The 13874-nt window shown below is 42.6% G+C and overlaps 1 protein-coding gene across 2 annotated transcripts; it reads right to left on the bottom strand.

Annotated features, from left to right (window-relative positions):
* Nucleotides 1–162: 162 nt before the first annotated feature.
* On the bottom strand, nucleotides 163–13203 carry LOC143140965 (serine/threonine-protein kinase Sgk1). Of its 2 annotated transcripts, none has more exons than XM_076302142.1 (13): nucleotides 12935–13203; nucleotides 5988–6063; nucleotides 4817–4892; nucleotides 4660–4703; nucleotides 4489–4546; nucleotides 4295–4378; nucleotides 3881–4012; nucleotides 3637–3749; nucleotides 3354–3477; nucleotides 3149–3244; nucleotides 2836–2991; nucleotides 2621–2710; nucleotides 163–2302 (listed from the first exon to the last, which is right to left on the bottom strand). In XM_076302142.1, exons 1-13 carry the CDS (start codon nucleotides 12966–12968, stop codon nucleotides 2138–2140), a joined length of 1248 nt encoding a protein of 415 aa, XP_076158257.1. In that variant the 5' UTR covers nucleotides 12969–13203; the 3' UTR covers nucleotides 163–2137. The 2 variants fall into 2 exon arrangements, with proteins under 2 accessions (XP_076158257.1, XP_076158256.1); XM_076302141.1 differs by lacking the exon at nucleotides 12935–13203 and adding an exon at nucleotides 6645–6861.
* Between the last annotated feature and the right edge of the window lie 671 nt (nucleotides 13204–13874).

Below are 13874 nucleotides of genomic sequence, written 5' to 3' on the forward strand. Positions count from 1 at the left end.
ATCTGTGATTTATACTGTATCTAAGGTCATGATTGTGTGTCTTTCTTTGAGTGTCTACAAAATTACCAGGTTAATATCTACTGCATGCAACTTAATGACTTCACGAACATATTCAAATATTTATGTAATTCCTAAAAGTTTATTTGACTTTAATAGGTCTCATTTCAAATGTATCACTTTCATTTCAACAACGAATTTTATACAATAATCTTTCAATGTACAATAATTTTCATAATAATTCATGACATAATAAATATACACAAAAATATGTAAAACAAAGTCAGGATAACTTCCAAATATGGAAAAAAATAAACTAGAACAGTATTGCCATTTTATATGTAATTTCCAATGAACAGAACCAAGAGAACGTTGGTCAAAATGCAACAGGTGTCTAAGTCTAAGATGTACATCAATAATTCAGAATCATTTTAGGGCAATCAATGTTAAAGTTAGAAAGTCCTGATTACTCTCTCTCTTAATGTGAAATGTCACTCCAATGCTTGATAAGTCTGTTGATCTTATGCTTCATATATGTTCTAGTTGTTTTTGCTGCATAGCATTAGGGTTTCTTGCCAACATCATGCAGGTGAACTAGAGGGGTATATCTACAGTCCACACATGTCAGAACCAGGCCTAAAGGGCCTATGTGCACAGACACATACAGCAGCAAACACAGACATCTAACAGTTCTCTTAAAAACGACCACTTACAGGTTTTCTACAATGATGTATCTGGTTTCAGTACAATCAATGGTTTTCATTGCAGTAAGCTACTCTGAGAAGTTTGATAAAAATACAGAATATTTGGTTACTCGAGAACTACTATTGCTGGTAGAAAATATAATCTACATCCCCATTTCTAGTTGATGATAAAATATTGTTTTTGTTCCTATTTCACAAGCAAGTCACATGCCAAGGTAATACCTGGTCGGTAGTCGGGTACAAATGCATAAGTAGGGCAAAACAAGACATGGTTTTCCATGGATTTTATATTTCAAAATAATCATGTTAATGATATATTAATACAATTACAATTGCAATGTATTCAATTGTTATGTAACTCAGTCCTAAAAAGAGAAAATTCTACATGTATGTGTTGACTTATAAGACTTAGAGACAGACTTGGTGGAGTGTTTTTTTAAGGAAAACATGGTGCAAAAACCACTACATGGGTATCATTAGTGCCTACTCTTTGAATGAATTAAAACTGAAACAGTTTAGGAAGAGCAGGATTTTGATGTACTATCTGGTTCATGCAGAACATTAAATAAGTTAATTTAAATATTTCAGACCAGATGATAATAGGTTAAAATGTTTCACTCATAATGGTATAATGATATGAACTATTTGAGATGGTGCAGTCTGATTCATATAAGACCCTTTGCTCGCCATACATCCACAAACACATACAGTACTTTTTTGACCCTTGTTTCCTGGAGTGCAATAAAGCATCAACATAACCAAAAAAAAGCATACCGTAACAACATAAAGGATGTGCCATCGTGAAAAAATATATATATGATGAACATGTAAAAATCTTGATCATATGCCAAAACTAAACAACAAATAGCACACAGCTGACACCAGTGTCAACCATCGGATAAAACACTTGGGCAGTCAGTGTTAAACACAGTTGTTTTCCTCCAAAGCTTTTCAGCCTAAAAACATTCAGGCACTTCAACACACACTAACCCACACTCTGAGAGCAGCTGTGTTTCCATGGTTACAACAGAGGTGCCGGCCCACGTGTCCATGATATCAAACTTGGCACACTTCCTGTTAGTCCTAAGGATTCGATTGGATGTGTTGACAACGCCGAAAGATCATATTTCTTTTCTTTTTAAATGACGCAGTCCTCACGCTCGTCTCCTATCTCGTGCAAAGATTTCTTGTGTCCAGTCCAGGACGGAATGGTCCCACTTAGTACTGCCTTTTAGGAAGTCGGGCATCGTTGACAGGCTATGGGAAGAGGTGATGGTTACACATCTGACCCATCGTCATGCTTATGGCCTCCATTACTTTTGTGTGCTGACCCCTGCAGTCGAGCCTTCTCCTGCCAGTCGAGAATGGAGGAACAGGAACGGGAGGCAGCACAGACTCAGGCCTGACACCGGGGGATCCGTGTTCTTCGCTGCAACCTACATTAGGTGGTCGTGGGTAGGCCCGTAGGAGAAGCCGGGGAAGGCACCGGCGGCCTCACGCATGCTGCCGGTCACATGCTGCTGGTCACCGTTGCACAGGGACGAGGACACAGGCAGATGGGTGAACTCTGGGTCAAAGTGCCTCAGGTCTGTAGGCCCAGACTGTGGAAGCAAAAAAAAAAAAACATTAACATTTAGTCACTGGACAGACGTGAAGACACCTATGCCATTTACAGAATACAGTATACATTTTATAGTTTTATAGTTTTTTTATATAGTATTTTAACTATTAGTGACTAACTAGTAACTATTTTATAGTTTTGACAAACTTAATTCTCTTATTCTCTGTTTCCTTCTTTCCTTTTCATATTTTATATATTAATTGGTCAACAGATGCTGTTACCATAATCGATTGGTTGATACATTTTCACAATGCTATAAACAGTATAAGTGCATTAATGAATGATTAATTTGACTGACCACTGAGGGAACGAATGGAGGGATGATCTTCCTGGCCATGAGGTCGTCCCAGTTTATTGGTGAGAAGAAGGCATGAGTCTTGAGTTCCAGCTATGGACATAAGAAAAATACCAACTTGAATTTACATCCCTTGACTGTATGTGTGTGTGTGCGTGTGTGTGCGAGTGTGTGTGCGTTTGTGGGCAGACTGTGTGTGACAGAGTAAGTGCACTTACAAAGTCATCCTTGACTCCCAGCCTCATGGTGCGGTCCTTATGCAACAGGCCCTCCAGTAGTTCACGGCCGGCATTGGACACGTTGGGCTTGAGCACCAGGGGCTTGTGCAGGATGTTGTTGTACATCTCAGCAGTGTTGCGGCTGTAAAAGGGAGGCTGAAAGAGACAGAGTGACAAATAAATCATCTCTGTCAACAATCTAATACTTAGTCATAATGACATTATCACCATCAATATTATAAATAACAGTATGTTTGGATGTATTTTCCATAAATGACTGATAATCTTAAGATGACAAGCCATCTTCACTCACCAGTCCATACAGCATCTCATAGAGGACAGATCCCAGACACCACCAGTCCACAGTGCGGTCATATGCTTGCTTCTGAAGAACCTCTGGTGCAAGGTACTGTGTTCAAAACAAAGTGAAAGTTAGCACAGAAAGACCACAACTAACCTTCATTCTAATTCAATCTGGATGGACTGCTATGAGATCGGGGATTCATGTGGAATTTTACCTCAGGAGTTCCACAGAATGTGGTTGTTGTTGCATCTGCTTCCAGCCCTTCCTTGCAGAGGCCAAAGTCAGTCAAGACAATATGACCCTGGGAGTCTAGAAGGATGTTCTCTGGCTTAAGATCTCTGTGATAAGACACACACACACACAGTCAGTCATCATTCAATGACTCTCATTTTCCCAGCAGGCTAGAGCCCCTCGGCTAGAGGGCTATCAAGTCATCCCTTTTAATCCCTGAGAAATATGTCTGGTATCTGGCCACTTGGGGGTGCTATCGCACCAACCTGTAAACGATGTGCAGGGAGTGGAGGTAGCCAAGGGCACTGGCAATCTCAGCAGCATAGAACCGGGCACGCGGCTCCAGGAACACTCTTTCGCGTTGGAGGTGGTAGAACAGCTAGAAAACAGAGAAAGAAAGCCAAAAAAAAACTTTAACACCAATCCCACTTTGACACAAACAACATGTTCTCTCAGGCTCTCTATCTCACTCTATCCTACGGCCTTAAGACTGGTACACACGACACTCACCTCCCCGCCATTGACATAGTCCAGCACAAAGTAGAGCTTGTCTGTGGTCTGGAAAGAGAAGTGCAGGCCCACTAGGAATGGATGCTTGATGTTCTTCATTAGCACGCTCCTCTCCGCCATGATATGCTTTTGCTGGGGACGAGAGGAGGAGATCAGGTCAGCTTGATATCAAACCACTGAGGTATCAAACCACTCCGCATCAGCACTGACAGCAACTAGTTGTACTAATACAATTGAGATATTTAAATCAGCATCAACATCAGTTGCTGCACTGCAGTAGTTTACATGGCAATGCAATTTCAACATGAGACATGACCTATATAATAAAGGTGAACTCTGAGCCAGGTTTGACTCTGGTGAGAGCATTTTCCGTCTTAAGACCACCTGCTGTCTGAAGACAGAACTGGGTATTACCTCTTTCTTCTTCAGGATGATCTTCTTCTGCAGGACTTTTACGGCATAGTACTGAGCAGTCTCCTTGTGCCTCGCCAAAAGGACCTAAGACAGGAACACAGAGAGGTCAACATCTTCCAACCAGAGGCAGGTCTGTGTAGCAGATTGTTTAGTGATGGCAGTAAATGCCTCATTGTTCATTGTCTTGAGCTTACCTTCCCAAAGCTTCCTTTGCCAATGATTTTCAGGTAGTCAAAGTCACACGGCTTAATCCTGGGGAAGGAGGGGGAAGCAGAGAGTGGGTTATGAGTGGGTGTTCTGAGAAAGGGATATAAACTGCATATGGAGGGAGAGAGAATTGGGTCAATAGTGGAAAATCTACTTACTGAGTCTCTTCTGCCAGAGAGCTTCTTGGTCCAGTCAGACATAGCTGGAATGGAAATATACAGAGGACAGTGTTTAGTTGGCACGTCTATGCTGTTAATTCTATGACTAAGATATGACAGTTCTACTAATTGAATTCTTGTCTGGTCGTAAACTCACCGAGTTTAACTTGAGCCCACCTCCCATTGCCTCATTCTGGTTCTCATCGATTTTTAGGAATGATTCAACTGCAGCACTGTAGTTGGGAGAGAGAGAGAGAGAGATACACACAAGAAAGGAGAGTATTATAATTCAGTGTGTTTGATATCTATGACTGTTTATTTGCAATTGTTTGTTTTCAAAAACCTGGCTCTATTCTCAACCATACAGCTGTACACGTGACTGAGCCATACTCACAACACATAATTCCAGCCATTGTAGCAGTGCAGTCACACTCTCTACCATAAGATGGCAGTATAGCTTTAGTTTGTTTCTTGACACTGTGTACCACGAGTTTCTGTTTTGCATGTAATGTTTGACAGTTCTTTCTACCTGTCATAACATGAAGGCGTAACGGTTTATCTTGAGCTACACTTATTAGATATATAGATGTTTTTTCTCTTTTTTTCAGAATGCTATACAAATTCGGCATAATGAGGGAGATGGTGGATACAAATCGAAATATCTGGTAGTCTTGTACCCACATCTGCTTGTCACTGTCAGTAAGACCAGTGACTCAGACACACAAGTCTGGAACAGTATAACGCCGAGACCATCTGTGTGAGTAGCCATTTACAAATCTGTGGCATTTGGACGCAGCAGATGAGGTGGTGGAAATTTCCCGTGGTAGCCTGGCGCATCCTACAGCGACCTGAATGTTTAGGAGCGCAGTCCGCCAGAACATCCAAACGTTGCAATGTGTGGTGTGCGCTTTAATTGCATTACCACGTTATCCCTGTCTAGGGTACATAGCAGATTTGCTAAAGGTGCTTATGCAGCCAGCGGGAGCGACGGTCAAGACCTGACTGACATGAACAGAATTGTTGGCTCTGCTACACTGTACCCAGATTACGCTATTAATGGAATGGACATGGCCAAATTAAGAGACAGGTTGCGTGGTTCCGATTGGATTAGCTAACTGTACACTGCGCTCCACTGACCTTAGTTCAGTTGGAAAGATATTGAAAAAAATCCAATGTATGAGGCCAATTGTTCTTTAACGCATGTTTTGACAGATATATATTGACAGTAGACTTGGAAAGTGAGCGTTAATGATCGCGATGATTTTCAGCCGCGGTTCACGTAAGTGGCCAAACTGAGATTTTGACAATAAGAAAACACGAATACTTACTGCTGACAAATATGCGGATTGGACACAAGCTTCTGAATGAAGTCGTTCAGCCCCATTTTTCTCTCCTTGATAAAAGCTGCAATTGGAAAAGAAGGCATATACGTCAGTAGGAAACCTAGTACGTCACCGACCATCAAACTCTAGGCTACCAATCTTGAATACTGTAATAATTCAGGGGGATTTGAAGCGTAGCCTATATGGCTTACATTGGGAAAAATAATGCAATGAATCCGGATTGGTGCATTCGTTGAATATTTGTGAAAACAATGGAAAAAAAGTTATTCAGAGGCATGAAACCAACTGGACCACAACATACGACATCATTAACAGCCTAAGAAAAAAAATCAAACTAATTTTAGGCTAAAAGCCTTCCCAGAACATGAAGATATAGTCCAGTTGCCGTTTAGTGCAACTGTTCGAATGAGTCCTGTGGTGAGTTTAACTATAAGCGTATGGAAACATCAGACATAACGTGGGCTTGATTAAGTTAAACCCCAAACGAAGTTAACGAAAACAAATTCATCGGTAAAGAAGCTGCTTAGGTTAGTGAGCGATCTGTTCAGAATGAACCTAGCCGAACGTTAGTTCTTCACACAAAAATCTGACAGTCCTTTTTTGCCATTCTCCATTAATGTTAAGGTAAATTAGGTAACCTACCAGTCAGAACTGACATGATCCCACGCATTTTGCAGTAAGTCAAATCGCACCCAGCCTCTGTCATAGCCATGGTTAAGAAGTGAATATATCCGAGTTGGAATGTATTTCTTGAGTATCGCACTGCTGAATACTCCAAATGCAAGGTGTTTGTTGTTTCGCTGCAGACAGGTTTGGTCTGCGTGCCGATGTACCGTTCAGCGCCACTGTCCCGCACTGCTCGAGCGCACCAGTTATTTTATACGGAGCACGTGGTTTCGGAGGCGAGGCACTGACATCACTCCTGTAACCGGGGCAACTGCCTTGGCGTGACGTCACGGGAATTCCGCAACTCCTAGTCCTGCCGGTAGGAGGCGGGAATGACACCAGATTTGCAGCTGAGCCAACCAGTCAACGAAGGCGATTGTTTAAACCCCCCTCCCTACCCCCAACACTTTTCTATCAATGGAAAGATACCGTGGAAGAGGCAGCTGGTCATAATCTGCTCTCCTCTGTAGCCTATGAACAGATTAACTCCATTCTGAGATCGCCGTTAATCATTGGATAGTCCTACAACTGACCTGGCACACCACATCAATCTGCATACAGAGTGATGTAGCCTAGCCTACAGCTCTGGAGACCACTGCACATTTTTCTGATAGCATCCGATTGCTGAGTGACATTCAAATGAGTTGATGTCATATTCCAATTTGCAGTGGTCTCTTTAAATATGACCGTCAACTCATTGAAATGCCACTCAGCAACCTTAGGATGAAATAAGAAAAATGTGAAGTGGTCTCTTAATTTTTCCAGAGCTGTATAGCCAACCCATAGGCCCTACCATCATTCTAGGGCCATTATGCTGATAAGGGGCATATACAATTAGGCCTATATTTGCAACCCTGGAAATCCAGAGTTCTCTCAAAAGCACAATTTGAATTGTCTCTGCGAGACACTCTGGCAATTAGTAATCAGGGGCGGATTATGAACTTCCTGGGCCCAGATGTAGGCCTATTAAGGGGCCCACACTTATTGTCATATATGTGGGAGGGGGGGTTAGGGGTCCTCCCCCAGAAAATGTTTAATTTGTTTGATGTGATTTCCTGTATTCTGGTGCATTTTGGGGATGGCCAATACTAAATTCAATCAGATTCATAGCCTACATCCTGATTTGTTGATATTGAGGCAATGATTCCATGCAAAGGCTTGGGCTTCGAGGCCCCCTGACCCCTTGGGCCCCTGGGCCTGGGCCCGTTAGGGCCGTGCCGTAATCCATCCCTGTGAGTAATGATGCATATTACTTTTACCCCTTGCATCGCGAGGAACCAATCACATCGGTGTATCTGATATAGGCAGGCCATGAGGCGAGCTAAACAGATGACGACAGAGCTGCAACGAATCAGTCAGTGAACACTGGTCGTAGTGCTATCCAATTGCGTGCAGTGAGATTTTCAAATGCATGCTTGGTGCCGCCCCTCGAGTCGGGCCATTTTCATTATTCGTGGCCAGACCCTTAATCTTTCTAGATTACCAGGGCCTGGATTTTCCAGGCTATATATTTGCTATATTAGTTTAAAATAAGAACACAAATGCACTAAACATAGGTATATTGTAGCCTACAGCACCAGGCTTAGCAGCTGTCACCTAAGGTTATTAGCAAGAAGCTCTCTTGACTGACAGAATTAAATTTTAACTTCAATGTTACTTCTTACAGAACCTAGTTCTTGTTTACAGGTATTTCTGCCCTTTCCTAAAGCACTACTTCATGCAATATGTGTTTAAATTTACTTGAAGCCTGACTCATTCTCCAACAAACGCTGCATGCCCTCCCCATACATTGAGGTCAGAGACGCCCACCCACCCACCACCCATTTCTATGAAGCCGGTCTACTTATCATTGATTGAATCTGAGCAGGTCAAGGTTGTGTGGTAGGCGGCCTCCATACAGTTATGTAAACTGCAATTATGGGCGCAGTGCTGCTGTGGCATCACATCATGCCTCCCTTGGCTCCCATTCAGCCATACAGCACAGCACAGCACAGATGTGGTCCACTAACCCTTTAAGTTATATAAGTGTGTCATAACACTAAGCTAAGCCAGCCATCGCTCCTATCTATTGGCTCTTCACCCTAAGTCCCTACGCTTAGTGGCTTCATCATAGCCAGGGGGATAGGGTGACAGTCTTTAAAGGGCTCTCTATATCCCCATGCAGTTACTGAGAAAAAGGGGCAGAATTATTCTGCATCTCTTAGTTCTAGTAATGATGCATGGTGTGTTACGACATCAGTCATGCACATTACTGATGCAGTGCATTCCTGGAATAAGAACTCAATGGACTTTTGAAAATGTACTCATTTCATTGTCTAATTTATAGCCTGTATAAATGTACTCCTTAGTCATATCTGTACAGTTATGGATGCACATTAAAATGATAGCACTTTTTTTCATTAAAGTCATGGATGCACTATAAAATTGTTATTGGGCTATTATTTGTTTTTATTTATGGCCATTGATTTTGTTAGCATAGCAACTGCTATTAATTGAGAGTAAGAAAAGGAGTAACAGACAGCTGAGATCCTGCCAGGCCTTTGTGTGAATGAATTGCTTCTGCCAAGATCTGTCAGTCAAGGTCAGGACAAATGGCAAGCCAAGCAGTCAGTCACTGAGTCTTATCCTCACTCCAGGAACCAACGCCATCCTGGAAACGGTCAGAATCGGATCTGGCTCTAGGGTTTGGGTTAGACCCACTGATGTGGTCTAAATCTAGGGACTGACGTTTGCTGTACAACTAATATAGATTCATTTAACCTTTTTTCAAATTTTAAATGTAACTTTTTAAGAGCAACAAAATGAAGGCCACCGTACAAAAAAAAGAAAAGAAAAATACTTTTCTCAACTATTTCATCAGTAGGAATTGCAGATACTCAGTATTTAGAAACAGTATTTAAAAACACAGCCTCTTGATAAGAGACACTTAAGACAAGGAAGCTTTTCAAAAAAGACCACGGGACTTTCCATAGTGCAGCTTTTTTTGTTTCACTTTGAATTTGCATACCACTCGTGATTTAGGGGTGAACGGAAACTCCACTACAGTGGTGTGTGTGTGTGTTTGTGTTTGTATTTGTGTGTGTGTGTGTGTGTGTGTGCTTAGAGGGTGGTTTTCACTTGTCTTCAGCGTATAACAAATGATTCAAAGACAACACGGCCTCAGCTCACCCACTGCTTTTGCAATGGCAATGTCACCCACATGACAATGACAATAACTACCCACCAACATCAGTGAAAACATACTCACACAGAAACAGCCCCATAGTTGTCACGTCCAACTTAAATGAAACAGCACTTTTTTCATTTTCTACAAGTACAAAATGCAAAGCCCTTGCTTCCCTTCCTACAGACATAGGCCTCGTAATAGGCAAGGCTGTGCTACTACCAACAGTTACAGCACCCCCGTGCGCCACACATTATGACAGATCCTCGCTCAGCTCTCCTTCTGCCTGCTGCTGATGCCAGTGGAGACACATAACAGTGTTAATGGGTATTTATAGCATGTGTAGTGTAGAGAGAGCACTTGCCATAAAAACGATTGCCCATTAGATGCCAACGGAACAGGTGGTGCGGACTACACACTTCTTCCGTTTCGTAACAGAATCCCTCTGAGTCACAAAAAGCCACGATTTTTGTTAAATATATTTTATATTTTATATGATATATGTGTGCCTTTTTCTTGTTACTATGGAGTGTTAGCCTGACGAACCAGACCCACATTAAAATGTAATTTGCTGCCGCTAGGGGCGCGTCTACATTTCTAGGCTAATGGAGTGTAGCTGTGGAGACAGCAAGCTATCACAGTAGAGTAGAGAGAGAGAGAAGCCTGTTCGACCATGGGTGACTGTGTGTGGGTTTTGCATATGGGCAATGTGTCGCCAGGTCAGGTTCCAGTTTGCTTTTGGTGGACAGATTGGGTTTGGGTGTGTGCGTGTGTGTGTGTGTGAGTAGAGGGGTGGGCGGTAGCAGTGAGTCACTGGCTCTCCCCACACACCTCTCTGCCTCAGCTTGTCTCCTTCCCTGCTAGGGGGTTTTGGCACCAGTGTGGGGGAACTCGCTCCTCGCTGCTGCAGGCAGATCTGGCGAGATGGATTGGGGCTCCACTGGGCTTGAGTCACAGACGTTCCCCTGCTCCCTCAGCTCTCGCCCACACATTCACACAAACCGCATTGATTTTTCACGGCCGTGCTTTTCACTATGAGGACTACAGAGGCACTTGGATAGTAGTATGTGTCAATTATACAGTGATCATTTTCTCTGTTTTTCGTTGATGCTTCTGAATGATCATTATCTTGTTCTCTCTATCCTTTGCAATCTGACTTTTATTGTTCTCTTACTGAAGGTGATGATGTATGGGGAATGGGTCGATGACACTTTTTGAGCAATAAAAAGGAAAGGATCACAGAAGCACATAGATATTTAGGTTGGTTATTTTTTACGGAAAAAAATCAACCTAAACTTCTGTGTGCTTCTGTTATCTGTGGTCTGTGATTTTTATGTAAAAATAAGCAATCTAAACCTCTGAGTGCTCTGGTGATCCTTTGTCTTTACTGTATGACTGGTCCTCTCCCGTGAAGCACTGGATTGTTACCAGAAGCGCGGTGGACCTAGACATTTGTTACTTTTTGAGCAATGTTGCCAACCACACAACTGGTTCATGTGATTAGAAGATTGTGAAAATGTGCCTGCTGATGACTAAAGCTGTACAGAAAATAATCTGTATGGTTTGTACTGTTTTTATTGTATGGTGCAAACCTGTATCGTATCATAAAACGAGATGGTCAAATAAAATCAATCAATCAATTATTGGCCAATATCAGTAGGCTCGTGCCATGACACCAATACTCAGGAACATTGCTCAGCAATATCAAAAAGCTGCCTGGAGTAGATTCAGCTTTACCCCACCCCCCCCTTTCACTGTTACAGCTTCTCTCTGTCTCTTCTACCATCCTTTTTCTGTCATCTTCTTAACATCATCCTTCCCTTACTAGTCTCTCCCTCTTTCTCATTCCATTTGCTCTTCCTGTCTTCATCTCTCCTTCACTCCCTCCCCCTAAACCTACACCTGCAGTTGTTTCTATCGCCTGTCTGCCGGCCTTTGATGGCTGCACCTGGGAAACTCTTGGGAGGCCTGGATGTGCTGACTCACAACACTCGAATGTTTAAGATACAACATTTTTTTAACATAGCCACCTCACGGTTGAACGCTAAATGCAGTTGACAACACCACAGTGTTTACACCCCTTGGACCCATTCCACATGTGTTCTAGTTTCTCTACAAAATGTGACCACAGCCACAGCGATTTGGTCATTCAGTTTGTTACAATACAAATGTCAATGCAGAGAGAGGACTTTGTAAGCAATGTAAGTGTCTATCATAATCGTACAATTAATAATTAATAATTATCTGTGATATTTTAGTACACAATAGTAATGCTATGCCCCGAGCATTTCAGCAGAAAATGAAACCCTTTATTAGTAGCGGGTGCCTGTTTGAATGGATGTTCATACTCCTTGTTTCTGCACCAGACTCTAAGACTCAGACTCTAAGAGAGCTCAGTGTGCATCAGTGCATCTGGAGAATCAAGCAAAAAGCCCATCAATTCGTCAAGCAGAAAATGTTTCTCTGTAACAGGCCTGTCGTTTGTTCTCCTCAATCAGTGTAGTCAGTGTGAGTACACAACAAGTGATGGCCAGCTCAGAGGTTATTCATCTGTTCCAGTATGGTCAAAACAAATTCATCAGTATTCAGAGGTGCAGAGAAAGATACAAAGCATTGCGTGTTGGATAACCCTGTCTCTGCTAGATAATGTATATGGTGATGGATAGGTGGGACACTGGATGTCTTCCTCCCTAATCTTATCTGCTGCTGCTGCAGATGATACCGGCTAAGTTTTGAATCACTGGGATGAATCAAGCCATGACAAGGCAGAGACAGAGAGAGAGTCAGGGAGAGGTCAAGAAAGGGGAAACATCTGAGCTGAAAGAAAATGAAGAAAGATAGAGAGAAAGAGAAGACAGAAAGAAAGAGAGAGAAGTTTAAGAAAGTGGTAGAGGAAGAGGAAAGTGTTACCTAGAGAGAAGTGCAGAAGCACAATGAGATAGCAAAAATCCAGCCTGCTGCCTGACCAATAAATAAGTAAATAAATAAATAAATAAAGCAGACATAAATACTCTCAAAATATCCAGGTGAATATATGATACTTATTTTCACCGATCCCAGTTGAATATCATACTTTTCCACCAAATGAATTTGAAGCTCTCACCTATGAAAGACTTCTTGCTGGTCTTCATGGCCATTTATCTGTTGGATTAAACGATTCCCTTATGTCTGCAGGGGTGTCAGTCTGACACAGAGAAGGCTGCTTGTGTTGGAGTTTCTCAGCAGTGGGCCATGTTTTCGCCTGCGTCTTCGGATCTAATTCCCCGGCAGGAGCATCCCCGGCAGCTTAAAAGACTGGCAAATCATTTCCTCTATTACACTTCCCTCTCTCTCTCTCTCTCTTTCTCTCTCCACAGTCTGGAACGATAGCCTAGGTGATAGTGGATACCCAGGAATTGTGACGCACCTGAAACCCCTGCCTCCGCCCATTACCACCCCCTCCACCACCACCACCACCATCACACACACCCAACCCCCTCTCCTCCTCCACCTCACCTGTTTTCCAATCACCCTGCATCGACACAACTGAGGCAGGTGTTGAGTTACGGGAGCTCTCCTGAGTATGGCTTCACCCCCGGGACCTGGTCACCGGGATACCGAAATCACAGAGGGGAGGGTGTGACTTAGCACGCTCACGTTTTAATGATTTCTTCAATTTCCATTTTGTTTTTTTGAAAGGTATAACCCCCACGAGACCATGCATGATGAAAAACAGTGACAGGGTACATACTGTTCCGACTGTTCCTTCACTGGAAGGAGAGGGGAGGCTCATGAAACAGACACTACACCTGAGACCAAAGTATCCTGCCACACTGGTTTGCATTATAGGACTAGTTTCAGTTTTGTGTGACCTGTATGCAGGTCAGTGCACTTTCAATGCACTTTCAGTTGTGTTTCCTTTTAATTTCCCAGGTAGATTTTCATTCAGGCATATTTCTTCATACCTCTATTTAATGTATAAGTATATACTTTTTTGATCCCGTGAGGGAAATTTGGTCTCTGCATTTAACCCAATCGGTGAATTAGTGAAACACAAACAGCAC

This window comes from Alosa pseudoharengus, unplaced genomic scaffold, assembly GCF_046254945.1.
Source record: "Alosa pseudoharengus isolate Yale_2024_CS ecotype anadromous, Long Island Sound unplaced genomic scaffold, YU_APseudo_1.1 YU_APseudo_1.1_scf_23, whole genome shotgun sequence".
NCBI classification, from domain to species: Eukaryota; Metazoa; Chordata; class Actinopteri; order Clupeiformes; family Clupeidae; genus Alosa; species Alosa pseudoharengus.

What these genes read in the sequence shown, in the direction of transcription:
- LOC143140965 (XM_076302141.1), bottom strand. Translation starts at nt 6,714, where the DNA reads ATGGCTATGACAGAGGCTGGGTGCGATTTGACTTACTGCAAAATGCGT. An exon ending in TCTCTGGCAGAAGAGACTCA is followed by an intron (nt 4,547 to 4,659) that starts GTAAGTAGATTT and finishes CTCCTTCCCCAG; the next exon opens with GATTAAGCCGTGTGACTTTG. An exon ending in CTCCATTCGTTCCCTCAGTG is followed by an intron (nt 2,303 to 2,620) that starts GTCAGTCAAATT and finishes TTGCTTCCACAG; the next exon opens with TCTGGGCCTACAGACCTGAG.